General features: G+C 40.2%; 2 protein-coding genes across 9 annotated transcripts in view; one reads left to right on the plus strand and one right to left on the minus strand.

Moving 5' to 3' along the window:
- The first annotated feature begins 953 nt into the window (after window positions 1–953).
- On the plus strand, window positions 954–13,078 carry mlh1 (mutL homolog 1, colon cancer, nonpolyposis type 2 (E. coli)). Of its 2 annotated transcripts, XM_038281434.1 has the most exons (19): window positions 954–1,098; window positions 1,267–1,357; window positions 2,015–2,113; window positions 2,191–2,264; window positions 2,457–2,529; window positions 2,608–2,699; window positions 2,781–2,823; window positions 2,909–2,997; window positions 4,675–4,787; window positions 4,874–4,967; window positions 6,900–7,053; window positions 7,135–7,451; window positions 11,473–11,615; window positions 11,918–12,026; window positions 12,132–12,195; window positions 12,273–12,437; window positions 12,512–12,604; window positions 12,672–12,782; window positions 12,854–13,009. In XM_038281434.1, exons 1-19 carry the CDS (start codon window positions 992–994, stop codon window positions 13,007–13,009), a joined length of 2,187 nt encoding a protein of 728 aa, XP_038137362.1. In that variant the 5' UTR covers window positions 954–991. The 2 variants fall into 2 exon arrangements, with proteins under 2 accessions (XP_038137362.1, XP_038137361.1); XM_038281433.1 differs by having other exon boundaries at window positions 12,672–13,078.
- Window positions 13,079–15,912: 2,834 nt separating this feature from the next.
- lrrfip2 (leucine rich repeat (in FLII) interacting protein 2) overlaps window positions 15,913–19,708 on the minus strand; it is a 66,872-nt gene continuing 63,076 nt past the window's right edge. For all 7 annotated transcript variants that reach the window (XM_038281405.1, XM_038281406.1, XM_038281404.1 and 4 more), the window contains 2 exons: window positions 19,067–19,171; window positions 15,913–16,738 (listed from right to left, as the gene is read on the minus strand). In XM_038281405.1, the coding sequence (XP_038137333.1) occupies window positions 16,628–16,738; window positions 19,067–19,171 (216 nt within the window). In that variant the 3' untranslated portion in view covers window positions 15,913–16,627. The remainder of the gene's footprint in view (window positions 16,739–19,066; window positions 19,172–19,708) is intronic.

Consider the following 19,708-nt stretch of genomic DNA (forward strand, 5'->3'; position numbering starts at 1 on the left):
GGACTTTGAAGTTCTAAATTTTTCTAAAGCTACAGACCTGAGGAAAAAGTAGTAAAATTACAAAGTCAAAATAATTTTATTTTATATTTATAGTTTTAATTTTTTGGTTTTAATCAACTACATTTATCAGTCAGTTTTTAGATCTAATATATGTTCAATAAAAGCTCTCCTAACGGTTTTTAAGAAACATCATTAATGTTCTCTCTAAGAAATGTTATGTAATCTAGTAATTTGTATTCTTAGTAAAAAATATTTAAATATCAAGGATGAAATGTAATGTAGGAAAAAAATTGAAAACAAATCTAGAATTTTTATAGTTTTATTTTATTTTTTTCCATTGGTTTCTGTTGTCTCTTTATCGTATCTTTAAATTTCCCATGTTATACATAATTTATTTTAGTTTAATAATAATAATAATGCAAATAAAGCTACTAATATTAGTATTGATATTAATAATAAAGTAGCAGTAGTAACGGCCACTAGGGCTTCCGTACTGAAGGCAGTAATGTTTCAAAATATGTACCAATGAAGAAGAATTTCGGCCAATGGCGTTTTGTATCTGGTGTTAGACCCCGCCCTTTTTATTTGGGAACCCGCGCTTCGGTAAAGATCGTTTATTGTGAGCCGATGCATTACTTCGTCTGAACTTGGACGACTATTACTAATCAAAACCAGCAAATCGAATTAATTAAAAATGGACATCCAGTCAGCTTTTAGATGTGCGATGATTTTAAATAAAAGTCATATATTGTTTATATCTGGTTAGAGAAACGGCAGTTTGACAATTAATCTCTGATAGTATTTTGAGTCAGAGTCAGATGTCATATTGTTTTTATTGTCTCCCTGTGCCGGTGTGGGCGCCTCATCATGGACGTCCTAGAGTTTAATCATTTTATTCTGATTTAGACCTGTTGGGTTTCCTCAGTCACATATGTTTTTTTTTTTTTTTTACATCTTCTAAGGTGTTGCGGACATTTTTCTACAGCCCAACATGGCGGGCGTCATCAGGAGGCTCGATGAGACCGTGGTTAACAGGATAGCAGCGGGAGAAGTTATCCAGCGTCCTGCCAACGCAGTCAAAGAAATGATCGAAAACTGGTATTAAAGCAGATTTAACATATTGAAATATGTCTGTAGTTGTTTTAATAACAGACAGGATGTCTGGGAGCTTTAATAAGCTGTATCAGCTGCTGCTGCTAGTTAAATCTGTTTAACACGGTCTGTCTGTCACTGACTGAAGGACATTTTATGGTTAAAATCTTCCAGTTTGGATGCAAAGGCTTCCAGCATCCAGGTGACGGTGAAGGACGGAGGCCTGAAGCTCCTCCAGATCCAGGACAACGGCACAGGGATCAGGGTGAGAGACAGAGGACTCCTGCTGGAGCCTCCTTCTGCTCATTCCTTCTACAAACAGACTTTTCCCTCCGAGATTTTCTCATTTCAAAATTCTGGCTTTAATCTCAGAATTCCTACTTTGCCTTTAGAATTCTGAATTTAATCTTAGAATCCCGACTTTAATCTCTGAATCCCAACTTTAATCTCTGAGTTCCGACTTTCCTTTCAGAATTCTGACTTTAATTTAAAATTCTGACTTTAGTCTCAGAATTCCGACTTTTTTTTCTTATATTAAACTGAAATAAAATGTAAAAATCAGTTAACGTTTTTATTCAGTGGCCCTAATCCTCTTCCTTAGATCCCTAATTAAATGATAGTTTAAAAAATGTCCAAATACAAATTTAATGAGAGGTTTGCATTTAATTCCCATTATTTAGGGTTTTTTAGAACCATATTATAACTGCAGTTAGTCAGTAGAACATGTCAGGCAGTTTAATTAGTCTGAGCCATGGAAGGTTCTAGACAAGAGCCAGCAGGGGCCAAAGCCTGGTAGAAATGGCCCCTCTATGGAAGACATAACAAATGTCGACATTCAATAATCACAAACCACCTCTGATTGTCTTCTGATCGTCCAGCAGGGATTAATGTTAATTAACAGAATGTTCATTTGCTGCCACAGAGAGAGGACATGGAGATTGTTTGTGAGAGGTTCACCACCAGCAAACTGCAGACCTTTGAGGACCTGTCAGCTATCGCCACCTATGGGTTCAGAGGAGAGGTGATGAGGAGCGGTGCGGCCCTGCAGGCTGGAAGGTGTCCCTGTTCCACATGATCTGACTGTGCTCCTTCCTGCAGGCTCTGGCCAGTATCAGCCACGTGGCTCATGTTACCATAACGACCAAGACAGCTGATGCAAAGTGTGCTTACAGGTATGTATCCTTCCTTCATTTCATCCATTAGAATCATTAAAATGCTGGTGGAGAACCTCTTTTAAAGGCCTGCAGCTAAAGCTGGTCCTACTGGACCTGCTTGGGGTCATGGATGTGCGCTGCCTTGCGTAGAGTTTGGTGTGAATCATTTAAAGCATGTTCAGCTGTGTTTTATCATCTGGTGTTGAGCAGAGCCAGCTACAGCGATGGCAAACTGAAGGGCCCGCCCAAGCCGTGCGCCGGTAACCAGGGGACCCAGATCCTTGTGAGTTTCTGCCTTCAGCACATCAGCCGACGCTCAGCGAAGCGTTTGGGTTTCTGATGATCCTGCCGCCTTCTGCAGGTGGAGGACCTTTTCTATAACGTGTCCACCAGGAGGAAAGCTCTGAAGAGCCCAGGAGACGAGTACTCCAGGATCGTGGAGGTGGTCAGCAGGTCTGGACTCCTCCCTCCAGTCTCATTATTTCTGCTCTTTGTGAACAGATCTGTAAAATCTGTGCTTTAATGTCTTTAAAGGTACGCGATACACAACTCTGGTAAAAGCTTCTCAGTTAAAAAGGTGAAAGTTTCTACGTTTTTCTTTAATACTTTAAAGTGAGGAAACCTGCAGGACAACAGATTAACTGATGCTTTTCCTCTGACAGCAAGGAGAGACGGTGGCCGACGTGAGGACGCTTCCTAACGCCTCCGTCGTGGACAACATCCGCAGCGTTTTCGGAAACGCGGTCAGCAGGTAAGCTCGGCTTCCCTTTTCTAGCTCAGGTTTCACATTTTATCTTCTCTCACCACTCCGCCAGTGTTCAGTCAGCTCAGCGTACCGCTTCAACCCAGCATACCCTTAGTAATACGCATTGCATAGTGTCCTCCGTCTCCTTACAGCCATCCATGCTGTTTGATTTCCAGATTCAGTCAGGATTTTTGTTGTAGTTTTGTGCATAAAACAACAAAAAAGGTCCACCACACACATAAAAAAAAACAAATAAAAAAAAACATTGCATTTCATTTTCATGAGGATCGTATTAAAGAATGATCAGCATTTTTTCACAGAGAATTAAATAATTATAGAGAGAGAATTCTACAATCCAGTTGACAGGATATGAGATTTATTTGTTTTTAGTTTAACATGAATGACATTCGGATCATTTTTGTTTATTTATTTTTACAGTACATAAAGAACTGCTGAAATTATTTTCAGATTACAATAGATAGATTCATTGGCTCTGTTCGCAAACCTGGGCTGCATCCTCCAAGGACGCGGTCTACCTAGACTGGATCCTTCGAAGTCCTTGAAAATAAGGAGACCGGAAGAGTTTTGGCTGTGAATTCGAACAGGTCTGCTCTGTTGCTTAGCAACCTTGAAAGTTGTCACACAAAGCAGGAAAAGAATGAATACCGAAGTTTTCAAAACTGTTTGTTTATTTATTTCTTTTTTATTGTAAAGTGAACAAAGACTACATTAACAAGAATCCAGAGTGGAATAAATGTTCCAACAGCCGGGAGCAGGAACAAATAAAATCAAATGTAATGATAGAAGCCTTAGTCAGTTAAATAACCTGCTGCTGTAAATGTGCCCATTGGGGGACAATGAAGGGATTTTCTATTCTATAAAAGGGGAAGAAATATCTAAGTAAAATATAAGTAATATAAGTAAAAAATACTTAGTTAAGCATATTGTGCAAAACAGCAATAAAAAGATAAAAATCCTATCAGATTTATAGTTCCCACTCTGCAGATACAGTATATTAGAATCTGTCCTTAAATTCCAGCCAAACCCATTTATACAGTAACAGATAAAAACCTTTAGATAAATCAAACATTACCGCCACATATTTGACAATTAAACCAATCAAACAATTAAAACAACTATTTTCATTCATTTCAGACGGAACTATTAAATGACTTGTATTATATTAAACTGAACTTCCAATTTTCACCACTGTTCGGCGCCAAGTAACCTTTCCTCTGATCACAGCTTGCTTGGTCTCGCAATGAATCCTGGGTAAACCAAGGATAGCGAGGATACATCAGACCCGTCCTTCAAATCGGGCAAAAAGAAGGACGCATTTTAAGGCCGCATAACGAGGACTCTTGGAATCCAACCAGACCTCAGCGCCGCGCTATGACGTAATCGGCCTTCGACTCTGGCCTTCTAAGGACGCGTCCCAGGTTTTCGAACAGAGCAATTAATTCCACGGGGGGAAAATAATTCCTTTAGGATTAGGATTCCCTTCGTGATAAGAGCCTACTGGCACAATCTGAAGCCATTCTATGTGACTGATAGCCGTTAATAACGATCATGCGCGTGCGTGATCATTAATGATGTCTGACCCTTAGTGATGTGCACACATGCGTACTACTAAGGCGCGGAATGCTGAGCTGACAGAACACCGACTCTGTGGCGTTTTCTCAGGGAGCTGATCGAAGTTGGCTGCGAAGATCCGAAGCTCGCGTTCACCTTAAAAGGCTACATCTCCAACGCCAACTACTCTGTGAAGAAATGCATCCTGGTCCTGTTCATCAACCGTAGGTGGCTGCAGTCCGGGCTCTGGGCGTCCTTCCTTGCCGGTCGGCGCCATCTCTAGCCGAGGTTCTGCTCTCTGCTCTTTCAGACCGTCTGGTGGAGTCGAGCGCTTTGAAGAAGGCGGTGGAGAGGGTTTACGCTGCGTACCTTCCCAAGAACACGCACCCCTTCCTGTACCTCAGGTAACTCTTAGTAGGCCCACAGCACCACAGGTCCTCCACCATACTAAACAAACTGTCTGAACAGAGTGGTGTAGAAACACCCAGATGCTTTGGTGGTGATAAATAGGCGTTTTCTGACTTGCCTCCACAGCAAAAGGTTGGCATGTAGATACCATCTAATATTTATCATGGAGAATTTACAACCTCTCCTTCTGGCTGCCCAGTTATAAACAGTTGATCTGTTCTCAGGCTGTTTATGGTCCAAACTGACTGGTTTGTTCTCATGTTTGTCTGTAAAATAAACCAACCCCAGTTATATCCCATGAAAGGCTCAAATCATGTCTTAATAGTATTATTATTAAGTTAAAGCAATAATCTGTTTCTCTGTATTTGTTTGATCTGAGATTATAGTTTTGAAATTCTCATTCACTTCCCACCCCAGTAGGGTGTCATAGATGTTAATTAGTCAAATAATATTGAGACTTGGGTGTATTAAAGGCATACTATGCAACATTTTTCAACTCAACGTTGCTCAAACGTTAATATCACACAACACAGAAAATAAACACGTAAAGCTCACTTTACTAAGTTATTTCTCGTCCACAAATCCCTGGAATTCTTCTTCTTCGATGTCCGAATTAAACAGTTGGGCGAATACGGGATCCAACATGCCCGGCTCCGTCTCTTCGAAGTCGTCATTGATGGAGTCAGTGTCGCTGCTGCTGTCTAGCAGTTCAGTGACAGTTCCAGCCTTCCTGAAAGCTCGGACCACAGTTGAGACCGATATATCAGCCTATGCATTTACGATCCACTGGCAGATGGAGGCATATGTCGGCCGGCGCTGTCTACCTGTCTTGGTGAACGTGTGTTCGCCTTCTGTCATCCACTGTTCCCACGCAGTTCGCAGTCTAGCTTTGAATGCCCTGTTGACGCCAACGTCTAGCGGCTGGAGTTCTTCTGTCAATCCACCCGGAATGACGACGAGTGTTGAATTGGTGTTCTTCACTTGTTTTTTGACACCATCTGCTTACCGTAGTTGCCATATATAAGGTGCACTGGATTATAAGGCGGCTTTTGAGATATTTGAGAAATTTGAGTTTTTTTAGGTGCGCCTTATAGTGCGGAAAATACGGTAACTAGAAACTTTGCCAGACCTTTAAAGCTACAGTGTGTAACTTTTAGCGACATCTAGCGGTCAGACTGCAGACCGCAGCAACATGAACATCTCCCCCCCACCGCTTCTCCCCCCCAACAGTACGGCGAGCGTTACGGGACAAAATGTCTTCCACGACGTCCGCATCACCTACCTTTTCAAGTGATGAGGTTTGTTTACATAGATAATTTTACAGATAGTATTTCATTAGTCTGTGTAGGGTATAGATTTCATGTAGACCTAAGATAATAAATATACCCGTTATTTTTTCTACATCGTTGTGACGTTTTGGCGATCTCGCAATCGCTAGTTTGTTTGCTCTGCGCTGCCGTAGCGCAAAGATGTCTGCCTCCATGGCTGCAAGACCCGCTCCTATGTAATTATAAATAACGAATTCTAAGGCAACGCAAATATTAAGGTTAAGAGGCTGAGCTCGTAGATGATGATAAATAACATAGTTATGTATAATATATTACATTTCTGACTGTATATCCCTGTAATTATTACACACTGTAGCTTTAACCTCTGCTGATCTTTGCTTTGGGAAAAGGTTTAGTTTTCTGAAATTAGCCACCGGTTCCACTTAGCCTCCGGTCGGTCTGCAGGTTTCATGGCTGGCTCAGGATCAGCCGCAATGATGAGACAAGCATGAAGGAGCTGCTTTGTCCCTAAGCACAGTGGGGGGGCAGGATATTGTGGTTTATGGCTCAATATTATGCTTCAGATTCATTTCATTCTGTTTTTTTCTATATTAAATGGAGGATGCTGTGTATTAATGTGATGCTTTCTAACTCCTGCAGCTTGGAAATCGCCCCACAGAACATCGACGTGAACGTCCACCCTACCAAACACGAGGTGCACTTCCTGCACGAGGACAGCGTGATCGAGAGCGTTCAGAAGCACGTGGAGAGCAAACTGCTGGGCTCCAATTCCTCCCGCACGTATTTCACTCAGGTTTGCTGCGACTGCACCGATCTCCATCAGCGGTGGGTCCTTCAGCTCCACTGCTTATTGTTTCGGTGTCTCCATCTCCAGACGTTGCTTCCTGGGCTGTCGGTTTCTGGTGGAACCGAGATGAAGGCATCCAGCTCCGCGGCGGAGTCCGCCGAGCGCGTCTACGCCCACCAGATGGTGAGAACCGACTGCCGCGCGCAGAAACTGGACGCCTTCCTGCAGCCGAAAGAAAGGCCGGCACCCGACCCCGAGAAGCCCGGTCCCAGCAGGGGGGCGGCTCAGCCGGACAGTTTGGAGATGGACGACGCAGACGATGCAGAGATGCTGGAGGCTGTGCAGGAAGCACAGGTGGAAGAAAGCAGAGAGGAAGGCAGCGTCACTGCTGAGGAGGCGCCAAGGTGATCTTTAACAGTTCCGTCTAAAGCCCAATTCTATTGGGAAGAAACTCAAGGAGTTAAAGAATTTCAAAGAAAAAAGTTTGACTTCTACAGCTGACAAAGAATCTAGAGAAACTTTCTAACAGCCCCTGTCACACATTACCGATTTAGCCAGCGTCTGCCTGACGTCCCAGTATCTCCAAAAACGCTGGCGTACGATCAACTATTAGTATTTTTTCAAATTTGGACGTATATAAATATATACAGTATTCATAACGAGTCTTATGTCCAACGACAGCCTAACTTATGCATAAAGCACTGCAGCATAAACAGGGTTCCAGCGGGTCCTTAAAAAGTCTTAAAAGGCATTAATTTCTTCAAAATAAAACTAAGGCCTTAATTGGTATTAAAATGTCTTAAATCAGTCTTTTGTAGGTCTTAATTTTTAAATCATCATAAATAGGATTATTTTTATTATGATTTATTTTTGTAATCTAAATAAAACATTAAAATTGACCCTTTTTTTTTACATAAAAATAAAATAACGGCTCGCCATTATTGGTTCCGTCCCGATAGCGGAACCAATAAAGCGTTGTTGCGGGCGCGACATTTGCGAGATGCACCATTAACTTTTTGTCTGGAAAATATGATCAAGTGTAAATGTAACCAAAATTGTCTCCAGCCAAGAGTTTTCTCCACGGCTAAAACCAGGGAACATACATGAGGCTCAGTGGATTTAGTGCAAGAAGTCATTCAAGCTCAGAACGATGGGAATTAAAGGGATAGTTCGGGATTTTTGACATGAACCTGTATGGCATCCCCATCACCAGTGTCATGCAATCACACTGACTTACCCCTGGCAGCACGACACCATGACCTGACAGCTAGGGCCTACTAACCTGACAACAGCCAGATGCATGTCTAGGAGCTAGGCGGAGCGAGACATGCATCTGGTTGTTGTTGAGCTCGCTGTCAGAATGACGGCGCGCACTGATACGAACAGAGAGAAAATAGGACCAAGTGATAACGACGTGTGACTTTTTCCACTACAATGTTTTTGGGATGCAAAAATATCACTCTTTTGAACACATAATGTTTTGGGAAGAGAAACTTTTTATTTCGCTGGGTCTAGCAAACCTGCCGGACTACTTTCGGCTTGACCAAAGCTGGACGAGAACTCTGCTCACAGGACGCTGCCAGGGGTAAGTCAGTGGGATTGCATGACACTGGTGATGGGGATGCCATACAGATTCATGTCAAAAATCCCGAACTATCCCTTTAAGGGAGTGGAGTCGCACATGCGAAGCACAAAACACAAAGCGTCAAAATGGAGTTACAGAGAAACAGCCGGTATTTCTCAGTTTAGTTCCACCCTTGTCTCTGCAACGCCTCCTCTTATCACCAAATCAAACATACTAAGAAAACCATACAAAGAAAAATAGCTGCAAAAAAGACTTAGCACTGGTTATGTTGGGGCTTTAAAACTGATTTGTTTTGTTCCCTGCTAAAACAAAGTTTGTGAATTCAGTTAAATAATTGTTCAAATATATCTGTCATTTGTGTGTTTTTAGCTTTCTTCCTGTTTGGGAAGCTTTTCAAACTTTGAAACATTAGTGCAGTGGTTTATGTTAAAATAAACCTTTGGGTTAAGTTGTCGCAAGCGGGTTTTTATTGTCTTTCTTGTGAATTTGGTCTTAAATTTTTATTTCAAGTGGCATTAAAAACTAGGGATGCACGATATTGGGATTTTGGGCGATATCCGATATTTTAAAACTCATGTAGCCGATAACCGATATCGATACCGATGTTAAAGCTGGACAAAAATAAGTAGTCATTGAAAATAGCAGTTTTGTTATCCATTTCTGACACTAATATACTCAAATATATTTTCATATGCTGATATCAAAAACGCGGTATCGATCTATTTTACTTTCAAAATCTCGTGAAATTTCATCGTTCTGTTACAAACTCTCGTGATATTTTGCAAATTCTTGTGAGATTTTGTTAGTAAAATAGATCGATACCGCGTCAATATATCAACATTTAAAAATATGGCAAGATTTTGTGAATTTTCGGGGGATTTCGTAGCATAACGATGACATATAGCAATATTTCATTAGTAAAAGAGATTGATATGGTGTTTTTAAATGGCAATATATCAGCATATGAAGATATTGTGATATTTTAATGTATCAATATTTTTTCCCTCATCTTTAGAAGTTTTTAAGTCTGTAAAAAAGAAGTTTTTTTAGGAACAAGAAGTAGTAGTACTTATTTTTTTTTGTTAGACTTTAGAAACTCAGAAGCTGATCAAATATCGGGTTAAATATCGGTGGGGTGGCCGATGTCCGATATTCAGTTTTAAGGCCGATACCGATAGGGGGCCGATTATATCGTGCATCCCTATTAAAAAGTCTTGAATTTAACTTGCCTTATGCTGTAGGAACCCTGACAATACCCATTAAAGGATGCACAAGCATAAAAAAAACCCCAGAATAAATAAAAAAAATGTTTGCGGTCGCAGCAGATTGAGCGTCATGTCTTCTAGGAAGTTTTTTGGTGGTGGGCGTGAACGCAGGGAGGATCCATCAGACTCAGCTTCTGGCTCACCTTATGATGGGGATGAAGTCTGGAGGAGAAGTTACTCAAAGGTTTTGGATAAGCTGGACACCACAACTTATGAGTAACTTACACTTAATGCATGTCAACGATCAGATAACTTACCTGTAACTTGTGGCTCATGTAAGACATACATCCCGACGAAGTCGCCATATGTCGACGTGTGCCAGCATGTTTCCACGTACCCATAACTTATTCACCGTTTGCCAGATTTTTCGTACGTCAGGCCTACGCTGGTCTAAATCATCAAGGTGTGACGAGGGGGTTTAGAAAACCATGAAGTGGCTCTGAGCACAGAGGAGCATCCTGGGTTAGAAGTTAGATGGGTTTGCAGGAGGCTCAGTTGTTACCGCGCACAACCAACGACCAACGGAGGCCTTTAGTCGTCGATGCGGCCAATCCGGGTTCGATTTCGACATGTGGTCCTTCGCCACATGTCTCTCTTCATCTCTCATACCTTTCCTGTCAGCCTACTGTCGAGAAAACGAGCCACTACACTGCAAAAGCCATCGTAATACGAGTGAAAATATCCTTAAAATAAGTGTATTTACCCTTAAGTTGAGCAGGTAAATGGGACGATCTGCCAATGGAATGAGTGTATTTAGCCTTAAAATAAGATAATCAGATATTATGCACCTGAAATAAGAGACGGCAGTTGTTTTTTTTCTTATTTTAAATGTAAATTATCTAATTCAAATGGCAAAGTATGTCGCTTACCTGCTCAAGTCAAGAACAAATGCACTTAATTCAAGGAAGTTTTACTTGTTTAGTTTGACATTTTTTGCAGTGTAGTGATTTTCAAAAAAAAAAAAAAATCATCTGATTTTTTCTGCACCTGAACAGTAAACATTCTGACAGCTTCAACCTTTTCTGCTCAAAAAGTTATTAAATGGACAGAAAAACAGCAGAAATTCATGATATAATCATCAATAGGAGCAGTTTTATTTAAAACACTCTCCACGTGAATTTTAACCCTCCACCGTTTTAACTTCGTTGTTTTTCGGGGGGTTAAAAAAACCTCCTGACAGGTTTTGATCATGATGTTTGTGAGAGAGCGGCTCTAGGAAGCAGAAGCAAGTCGGATCAGGACAGGCGATGAATGATGAGTCGAGCGCAGGAGCAAGTCTGAACATCAACCTGAGGAAAATGTGTTGGCCGAGGGATCAGGAAGGAGAAAGTTGAACAGATTGTTGCTCATAAAGGACGTCTTTGTCCCGCTGGTTCCATCTGCCGTGGTTATTTATGGATTTCTGGGAAAACCAGGACTGGTTTTAGTGTTTTAATGGAACAGTTTTACCTCAGAGCGTGTAGCTCTCCTGCCCCCTAGTGGCTGAAATGTTGCTTTTCAGTCAATGCTCATCTGTCATGTTTTATTGTGGAGGTTTTCTGTAGGAGTCAGTGTGTTTGTCTGTTTCTGTGCCAGGAAGCGACCGAGAGAGGAGAACCGTCAGCCTCCAGAGAGGGAGGATGACGAGATGACGGCGGCAGCTACGCCCAAGAGGCGGGTGATCAAACTGACCAGCGTCAGAGAGCTGAGAGCCGAGGTGACGGAGAACACGCACAAAGGTACGGCCTCTGCCGTCCTGCAGCGTTCTTGGATCACGTTCACCAGGCGTGCACAAACAGATCCCTCCTCAGGTCTCATTTTTTCCCCCCTCCTCTGGTTCACCCCCCGTCCGGGGCACGGCCTGTTTACGCAACTCCTGCCTCCATCACATCCTGTCCTCACCGCAGAGAAGCAACCCAAACCCTCCTGTTGCCATGCCAACATAACTCCACCAAACAATATGGTTTAGTGCTGGTTATACTTCCTCTAAACGGAGGAAGGTTAAAGAAAAAAAATGGTTCCCGTTTGTTTTTCTCTGCAGGTTTGCAGGAAATGTTGCAGAAGCACTCCTTCGTCGGCTGCGTCAATCCACAGTGGGCTTTGATCCAGCATCACACTAAGCTCTACCTGCTGAACGCCACCAAACTCAGGTCTGAACGCAGCAGAATTACCGTGTTTTTATCTATTTAGTGGTGAAAATCCCAATTAAATAGCATGCATCAGAACCAGCTCTCTTCTTTCCTTCCTCTCTGCAGTCAGGAGCTTTTCTACCAGATTCTCATCTATGACTTTGGAAACTTTGGAGTCCTCAGACTGTCTGTAAGTAGAGCTGAATGTCAGCAGGTCCGCAATGAGCCGAGCGGCTTGTTAATCGATGGGAATCCTGTGTTTCTCAGACGCCGGCGCCTCTCTATGACCTGGCCATGCTGGCGCTGGACTCGGAGGAGAGCGGCTGGACGGAGGAGGACGGGCCCAAGGAGGGCCTGGCTCAGTACATCGTGGACTTCCTGAAGAAGAAAGCAGAGATGCTGGAGGACTACTTCTCCATGGAGATAGACCAGGTCAGGAGTGAGGTCTGTGTTTCTTTAAAGCTTCTCTTCCAGTGGGATGAGTAACTAACGAGGTGTGAAAACAGGAAGGAAACCTAACAGGACTGCCTCTCCTCCTGGATAAATACACGCCTATAATGGAAGGCCTCCCCATGTTCATCCTCCGCCTTGCCACCGAGGTGAGAGCCCTGATTTCTCCTCTAGAGTTTAGGAAAAAAGGCACTGATTGCAGGTTCCTGCATGCAGGTCAACTGGGACAATGAGAAGGAATGCTTCAGGGACTTCAGCAAGGAGTGCAGCGCCTTCTACTCCATCAGGAAGCAGTACGTCCTGGAGGCCGAGCCAGGGGAGGAGCCGGTAAGGAGGTCCGACTTTACCGGAACGAGAAAAACCTGCCTTCAGGTGTTTAATGTTTGCCTGTGTTCCAGGAGGCAGAGGGGTGCTCCTGGAGCTGGAAAGTGGAACACGTCCTCTTCAAAGCCTTCCGAACGCTCTTCAGTCCCCCGAAAACCTTCAGCGAGGACGGCAGCGTGCTGCAGATCGCCAACCTGCCCGACCTCTATAAAGTGTTCGAGCGATGCTGAGACACGAAACGCCTCCAGAGCTGCTGTTTTATACGTGAATCACTTGTTCTGTAAATAAATTTGTACAAAAGAAAATGCTGATTTATGACACCAGAAGTCCCAAAAACACGTCGACCATAAACGCCACACATTCAGAGTATTCATCCAGATCACATTTAAGAAAAAAAAAAGTTCAGTTTGACTCTAAGTTATCTGAATATTATACATACAGGCCCTGATATCATAACGCAGACCCCGCTCTTGGATAATCCAAACAGTCCAATAGCATCAGATTCAGAGTATTTTAAACTCTGCTTTAATCTCTTCTAAATGGGAAAACTCATCAGTTTAACAATAATGCAGTTAAAAAACTTCTTTATATTGATTTACAATTTCTAGAAAAGTTTAAAGTTTCATAACTCGGCCACAAGGTGGCGCTTCATTGGTTCAGGGCTGGGATTCTCTAAACAAGGCTTCACTTGTTAAGCTGCCTTATGATTAAAATTATGTTTATTAGAAACCATGTTTTATCCAAAGTTTAACTTAACCCTTTATAGGGCATTCATTGAAAGACTTCAAAACTGCAAAAAACTAAAATTTTTCTTAAAATAAGTGCATTTTTTTTCCCCTTGAACTGAGCAGGTAAGTGAGATTCTTTGCAAATGGAATAAGAAAATTAACATTTAAAATAAGTGGAAAAAATACAGTCTCCTATTTCAAGAGCATAATATCAAATAATCAGATTTTAAGGATAAAAATGCTCCTTCAGCTGGGAGATTTTCTTATTTACCTACTCAAATTAAGGGTAAATACACATATTTTAAGATATTTTCACAAATTTAAAGAATTTTTGTAGTGCACTGGAAAAACGATCTAGAAATAAGTAAAAAAAAAAAGTCTTAAATTAAGTGTATTAACCCTTAATTTGAGTAGATAAATGAGATAGTATACCAATGGAATGAGTATTTATACTCGTAAAATAAGATAATATGCACTTTAAATAGGACAAACCAATTGTGTTTTTTTTATTTTAATTGTAAATTGTCTTGTTCCTTTGGCAAAACGTATTTTTTTAACTCAAAGAACAAATGTACTTATTTTAGGAAAAAAATGACTGATCTAGATTTCGATTTTTTCCAGTGTGTGTTATTGGAATCCAGGACAAGACCTTATTACCTTTGTAAAGTAAAAAAAATATGTATATTTTGCTGGCATAAATGAATGTCAATGTAATTACAAGAAATGCCAACTTGCCTGTAAATATTAAGAAAAATAAAAGTATTTCTATAAGAAATTCATGAAAAACAGAGTAAAATAAATGGCACTCCATTTGTAAGTGGTATGCAAGTGATCAAAAATGGTAACTTGCCCTATAAAGGGTTAAGGGCAAATGGGAACAAAATAAACCCACCTTTAATAGGATCAATAAGGAAATGTCCCAAACCCATCCAGACTTCCCAAATGTTGGTCTTGGAAGGCCGCTGTCCTGCAGGTTTTAGAGGTTTCCCTGCTTTAGCACAGCTGATTATGATGATTGCAGTTGAGCAAAAGCTTCTTGATCAGCTTTCAATTAAAATCTGCTGTGCAGGAGCAAAGAAACCTAAAAGCTGCAGGACAGGGCCCCTCCAGGACTGATTTTGGGGACGCCTGCGATCAGACTGTCATAGAGCTCATTTTCCATCAAAGAAACCAATGTGTTGGATGCTGGTGAAGATTCTCAGTCATCCAGGTCATAGTCGTTCTAAAAAAGTTAAAAACAATCCACTGGACTTTGTTTCCACGTTTGAAGACGTTTCGCTTCTCATCCAGGAAGCTTTTTCAATTCAAAATGTCAGAAATAGCATTGAGGCTTAAACTCAACTTGGAAACAAAGTCCAGTGAATTATTTTACTTTTCGAACAATGTGTTGGATTTTAAAGCAGTAAACGTCGATACAGGAAAGCTTCTGCTGCAGGTAGTTTTTTAGAATCAATGATGAAAATGAAAGATGATTCAAGCTTCATTCTTTACCTTTATCAGGTTTTGAATGAAATCAAGTAATTTTGTTTTTTATTAAACAAATCAAGTTTTAGTATTTGATGGTTTCTGCTCTACAGACGACACTCCAGCAATATGAGATGCTGTGATATGAAAATAAAGCTCAAATTTCTACACAGATCATAGTCAAACCCAAGTAAAACAGGAAGTTTGACTCAGAAATGAGCAATCCGATACATTTGCATATGAACTGAACTCCATCAGCCTGTGGTTCTACAGGAGTTCTGGAAGTCCAGTTTGCTTTAAAACCCCAGTAAACCAGAACCAGCAGCCATGACACCTTAAAGCTTCACTAACTAAGTCATTTTTTCTTCAAATAAGTGCATTTTTTCTTGAATTAAGTAAGCAATGGAGACACTGTGCCAATGGAACAAGACAATTTCCATTTAAAACAAGAAGAAAAAAAAAACAATTACATTGTCTTATTTCAAGTGCCTATTATCTGATTATCTTATTTTAAGAGTAAAAATACTCATTCCATTGGCAAACCATGTTATTTACCTACTCAAATTAGGGGTAAATAAGGATAAATTGAAGAAATGTTTACTTATTTCTAGATTGTTTTTGCAGTGGGGGGAATCACCTCCTGGATCCATCTGGGTCGGCGACTCTGACTCCAGCGGCACTCCATCCCTTCTGCTCCTCTTTCCTCATCACTACATCTTATGCACCTTTTTTTCCTTCCACTAACCTCACGTTTCATCAGAGAGTAATCTTCTCCATGACTTAAACCCTTTATAGTGCACTCATTGCTGATTTCTTTGCATTATGTTAAATTATGCTGATTTATCCTTTTAACTTTGTGGGAAAAAAAACACTTAACCATCTGAAGTTTTTTACAAATCCAAACTGGTTTAGCTGTAAATAACAGATGTTAAACACAGATCTGTAAATCATTCATTTATTTTCCAGAAATCTTTAAATATATTTGAAAAAAATTCAAAGAAACTGCAGCAGATACAGTTATTTCTTTATACTTTCACACCATGACTGCACCCTTTTTTATTTTTCTTTAAATACATCATACCGTACCTGTCCTAACAATTATTGTTTCACTGAGCTGAGCGGCGCGGTGCGGTGCAGACCCCCCCCCATCATCATCTAATGTGAAAAGGCACTTCACTGCGTGAAGGGAAGCTGGGAAGGTGCAGACTCTGAGCAGCAAGTAGATTTAATAGTTTCAAAGCGTCGTTAGACCCGTTCATGCAACCTGTCCAGAAAGTAGAGCCAAGCACCCAGCCAGAGGGGGAAACGTCTCCTGGATAACACCATCGCGTACAAAGGTCGGAAAAATTAAGTAGTGACAAGAGAATCTGCTCAGCTGCATCTCCCACCATGGTTCATAGTTATTAGTTTGGTTTCAGAGTCGTTCCTCCCAGAGATCCGGCAGCCTGCCAGATAAATCCCATGTTTACCCAAAAAAAATAAAAATAACCTAACAAAAATTAAGTCCCGGCTTGTTTCCTCTGCTACAGGATTGAAGTGTTTTGGTTAGCTGCACATTTCCGAGTGTTACAGCTGAAAACAAAGTGTGCTTCAGACGCAGCGTGGCAGTCAGAGGTCTGCGGTGCGAGTTTAAGGGCTTTGTGGCACCTGCGTGCCTCACTGCTGGGACAGAAGAGCGTTCCTGTTGGCCTTCATCTTCTCCAGGCGCTTCACCAGGTGGCTGTTGGTCATCTCCATCTCCTCGATCTTATCCTGAGCTGTGCGCAGCTGTGGTGGGGGGGAAAGAGAGGAAGATGTTGATCTATGACGTCAGCCTCGCATCAGAAATATGGAAGTTAATCTGTGTCGCTGGGATTTGAATAAAAAATGCCACTGAAATTTAAATGTATGTTTGTACTTACTGTTTCAGTGTTAAAATATATTCAGAACACATTTTTGACCTAAAAAAATTCATTTTAATTTCATTTGTTATTTTCTCTTCAAGCTAAAAATTTATATTACTATCTCAGAGTGATTACATTTTCAATACTTATTTTTCAGTGTTAAAAAAATCTGCAGATAAAAAAATTCAACCTTTCAAAATTCAAACTCAATATTTTCAGCCTCCTGAGATTCAACTGGCTCTATTTCACCGTCTTAAATTCGGCGTCTAAATTCAGTGTAAAAAGGGAAGGGTTACTTCAGGTCACAGACATTAGCAATGGATTGTGGCGTCCAACACCCAGCCAATCCCGTTACGTTTTCTTAGTCACGTGACGTGACGCGTGTGGCGCTCATACGGAAGGAAAACCAGCATGACGGAGCCTTTTTATCATGGTTACTGATCTATAAACACAACTTCTCTCCTCACTGGTATTTTATTTGGAATAATGAGGACATTTTATATAGGAAGAAAATTATTTTTTTTTTATTCTTGGTTTACTCATAATATTATTATGGTTGACCAATTGTTTAACAATGATGGTTTGTTGCTGAGTTATGAAGAATTTTTCTCTAAATTCCATTTTCCTGTCTCTCCTGGAGAATATGCCAAAGTTTTTGGTGCTATTTCGTCTGAAATTTGTATGTTATTCAAACAGAAACCAAGAATCAGTTATTCTCCCATTTTGACTCCCATACATTTTCCTGTTGGCAAAATCTGTCTTAACCCTGTTCCTCGTAAAAATAATAAATTAATTAGATCCCTGTTTCAGAAGGAAGAGACCTCTGTTTCCGTGGTTGTTCCAAACTGGGATCGTTTTCATATTAATATGTCCTGGAAATTTATCTGGCTGCTCCCAAATCACTTTCTTCTCACTAACAAGGTTAAAGAAGTATCCTTTAAACTCATACACAGAATCTTAAGGTCTATTCAAAGAAATTCAACTGTGATATTGATGTTAGCTGTTCCTTCTGTGACACTTGCCCAGAGTCCGTCACTCATCTGTTCTGGTTTTGTCATCATTCCAAAGTACTTTGGCAACACTTTTGTACTTTTATTGTGTCAAAAATATCAATAGGATTTCAGTTATATTGGGTAAATGTCCTGTTTGGTTTTCAACAAAATGAAAAATGAAAGAATGAATGCAAAGAGTTTTCTTATCAATTTATTAATTATTAAGGCAAAATTTCATCTTCATAAATGCAAATTTTTGAGAAAAAAACCTGACTTTTCAGTTTTTCTGATTGAATTTAAACATTATATATTTACAATTCGACTGTCTACAAATAAAAAAGCAAAAACAACTTTATTGGCTTGCAATCAAATTGGAATTTTAGATAATTTATTGTGTTGATTCACTGTGGCATCTGGTATTTTTGTCACCTTTGGTACTTTTTTTCTTTAAACAAGAGTATTTTGTCATTTCTTATTATACTTTTATTGTTCTCTGTTAATGCTACACCTGGCATATGTTTTTGTTGTTTTGTGATATGTTCACAATGCAGTTTTGTATTGTTGTGTATAAAAAAAAAATATAATAAAAGAAGAAAAAAAACAGCATGACGAAGCCGGTCATGCAAGCTAACGCTAACTCAACGGTGAGTTTATTACTTTCATTTTTCTGTAGTGAGTTAGCGTTAGCTTGCGTGACGGGCTTCGTCATGTAGCTTTTCCTTTAGTATGAGCGCCACAAGCGTCACGTCACGTGACTAAGAAAACGTAACGGGATTGGCTGGTTGTTTGACGCCACAATCCATTGCTAACATCTGTGACCTGAAGTAACCCTTCCCTTTTTACACTGAATTTAGACGCCGAATTTAAGACCGTGAAATAGAGCCAGTTGAATCTCAGGAGGCTGAAAATATTGTTTGAATTTTGAAAGGTTGAATTCTTATATATGCAGTTTTTTTTAACACAGAAAAATTAAACTGAAAAATAAGTATTGAAAATGTTATTACTCTGAAATAGTAATGTGAATTTTTAGATTTAAGAGAAAAATGAAATTTCAACTGTAGAAATAATGACAATGAATTTTTTTTTTTTTAGGTCAAAAATGTGTTCTGAATATATTTTAACACTGAAACAGTAAGTACAAACATACAACATTTAAATTTCAGTGGCATTTTTAATTCACATCCCAGCGACACATATTTACTTCCATACAGAAAGCTTACCTCTCTCTGAAGTCTCCGCTTCTCCGCTTTGAGCTCGTCTTCTACTTTCTCTGCGTTATCGGACGCTGCCTTGTACCGCGCCACTTGACCTTCAAGTCTGCTAATCTACAGAGACAGACAGACAGACAAGGACTTTATTTTGCCTCCAAACCTTAATGAATAAACACCAGCCACTGATAGAAAAGCATCAATCAGGATTAGACTGTTTTTTTCCTTTCAGGTTTGTTTTTCCTGCAGAACAAAGAGAAATATGAACATGTTTACCAAACGAAACCCACAGAAGCCTGTTGGTTGATGGAGCTTTTAGTTTTAATGCACTTATTGTAAGAAATATGTTTTTTTTTTCTGTTATTTAGTTCTTAAATGTCTAAAAGATGTTGTAAACATAGATACAGAAATCTTCCATTAAATAAACAAGTGGTCAAAAAAACATTGATGAAAAACTAAACTAACTTTTTTTCTGCTTCATGAGACATAAAATAGGCAAAAATGATCAGAAGATTCACTTTTATTCTGATTTTTATTTGCTTGTAAAAATCTGTTCCCTGTATGTTGGGAATTGAAGAGAATGTGTTTTAAAAACTTCAGTAACAAAGAATGTTCCATTTTTTAGTCTTGTAGAAACTGCATCATGAATGCACA

Source organism: Cyprinodon tularosa, unplaced genomic scaffold (genome assembly GCF_016077235.1).
Source record: "Cyprinodon tularosa strain WSP-4 unplaced genomic scaffold, ASM1607723v1 ctg170, whole genome shotgun sequence".
NCBI lineage: Eukaryota > Metazoa > Chordata > Actinopteri > Cyprinodontiformes > Cyprinodontidae > Cyprinodon > Cyprinodon tularosa.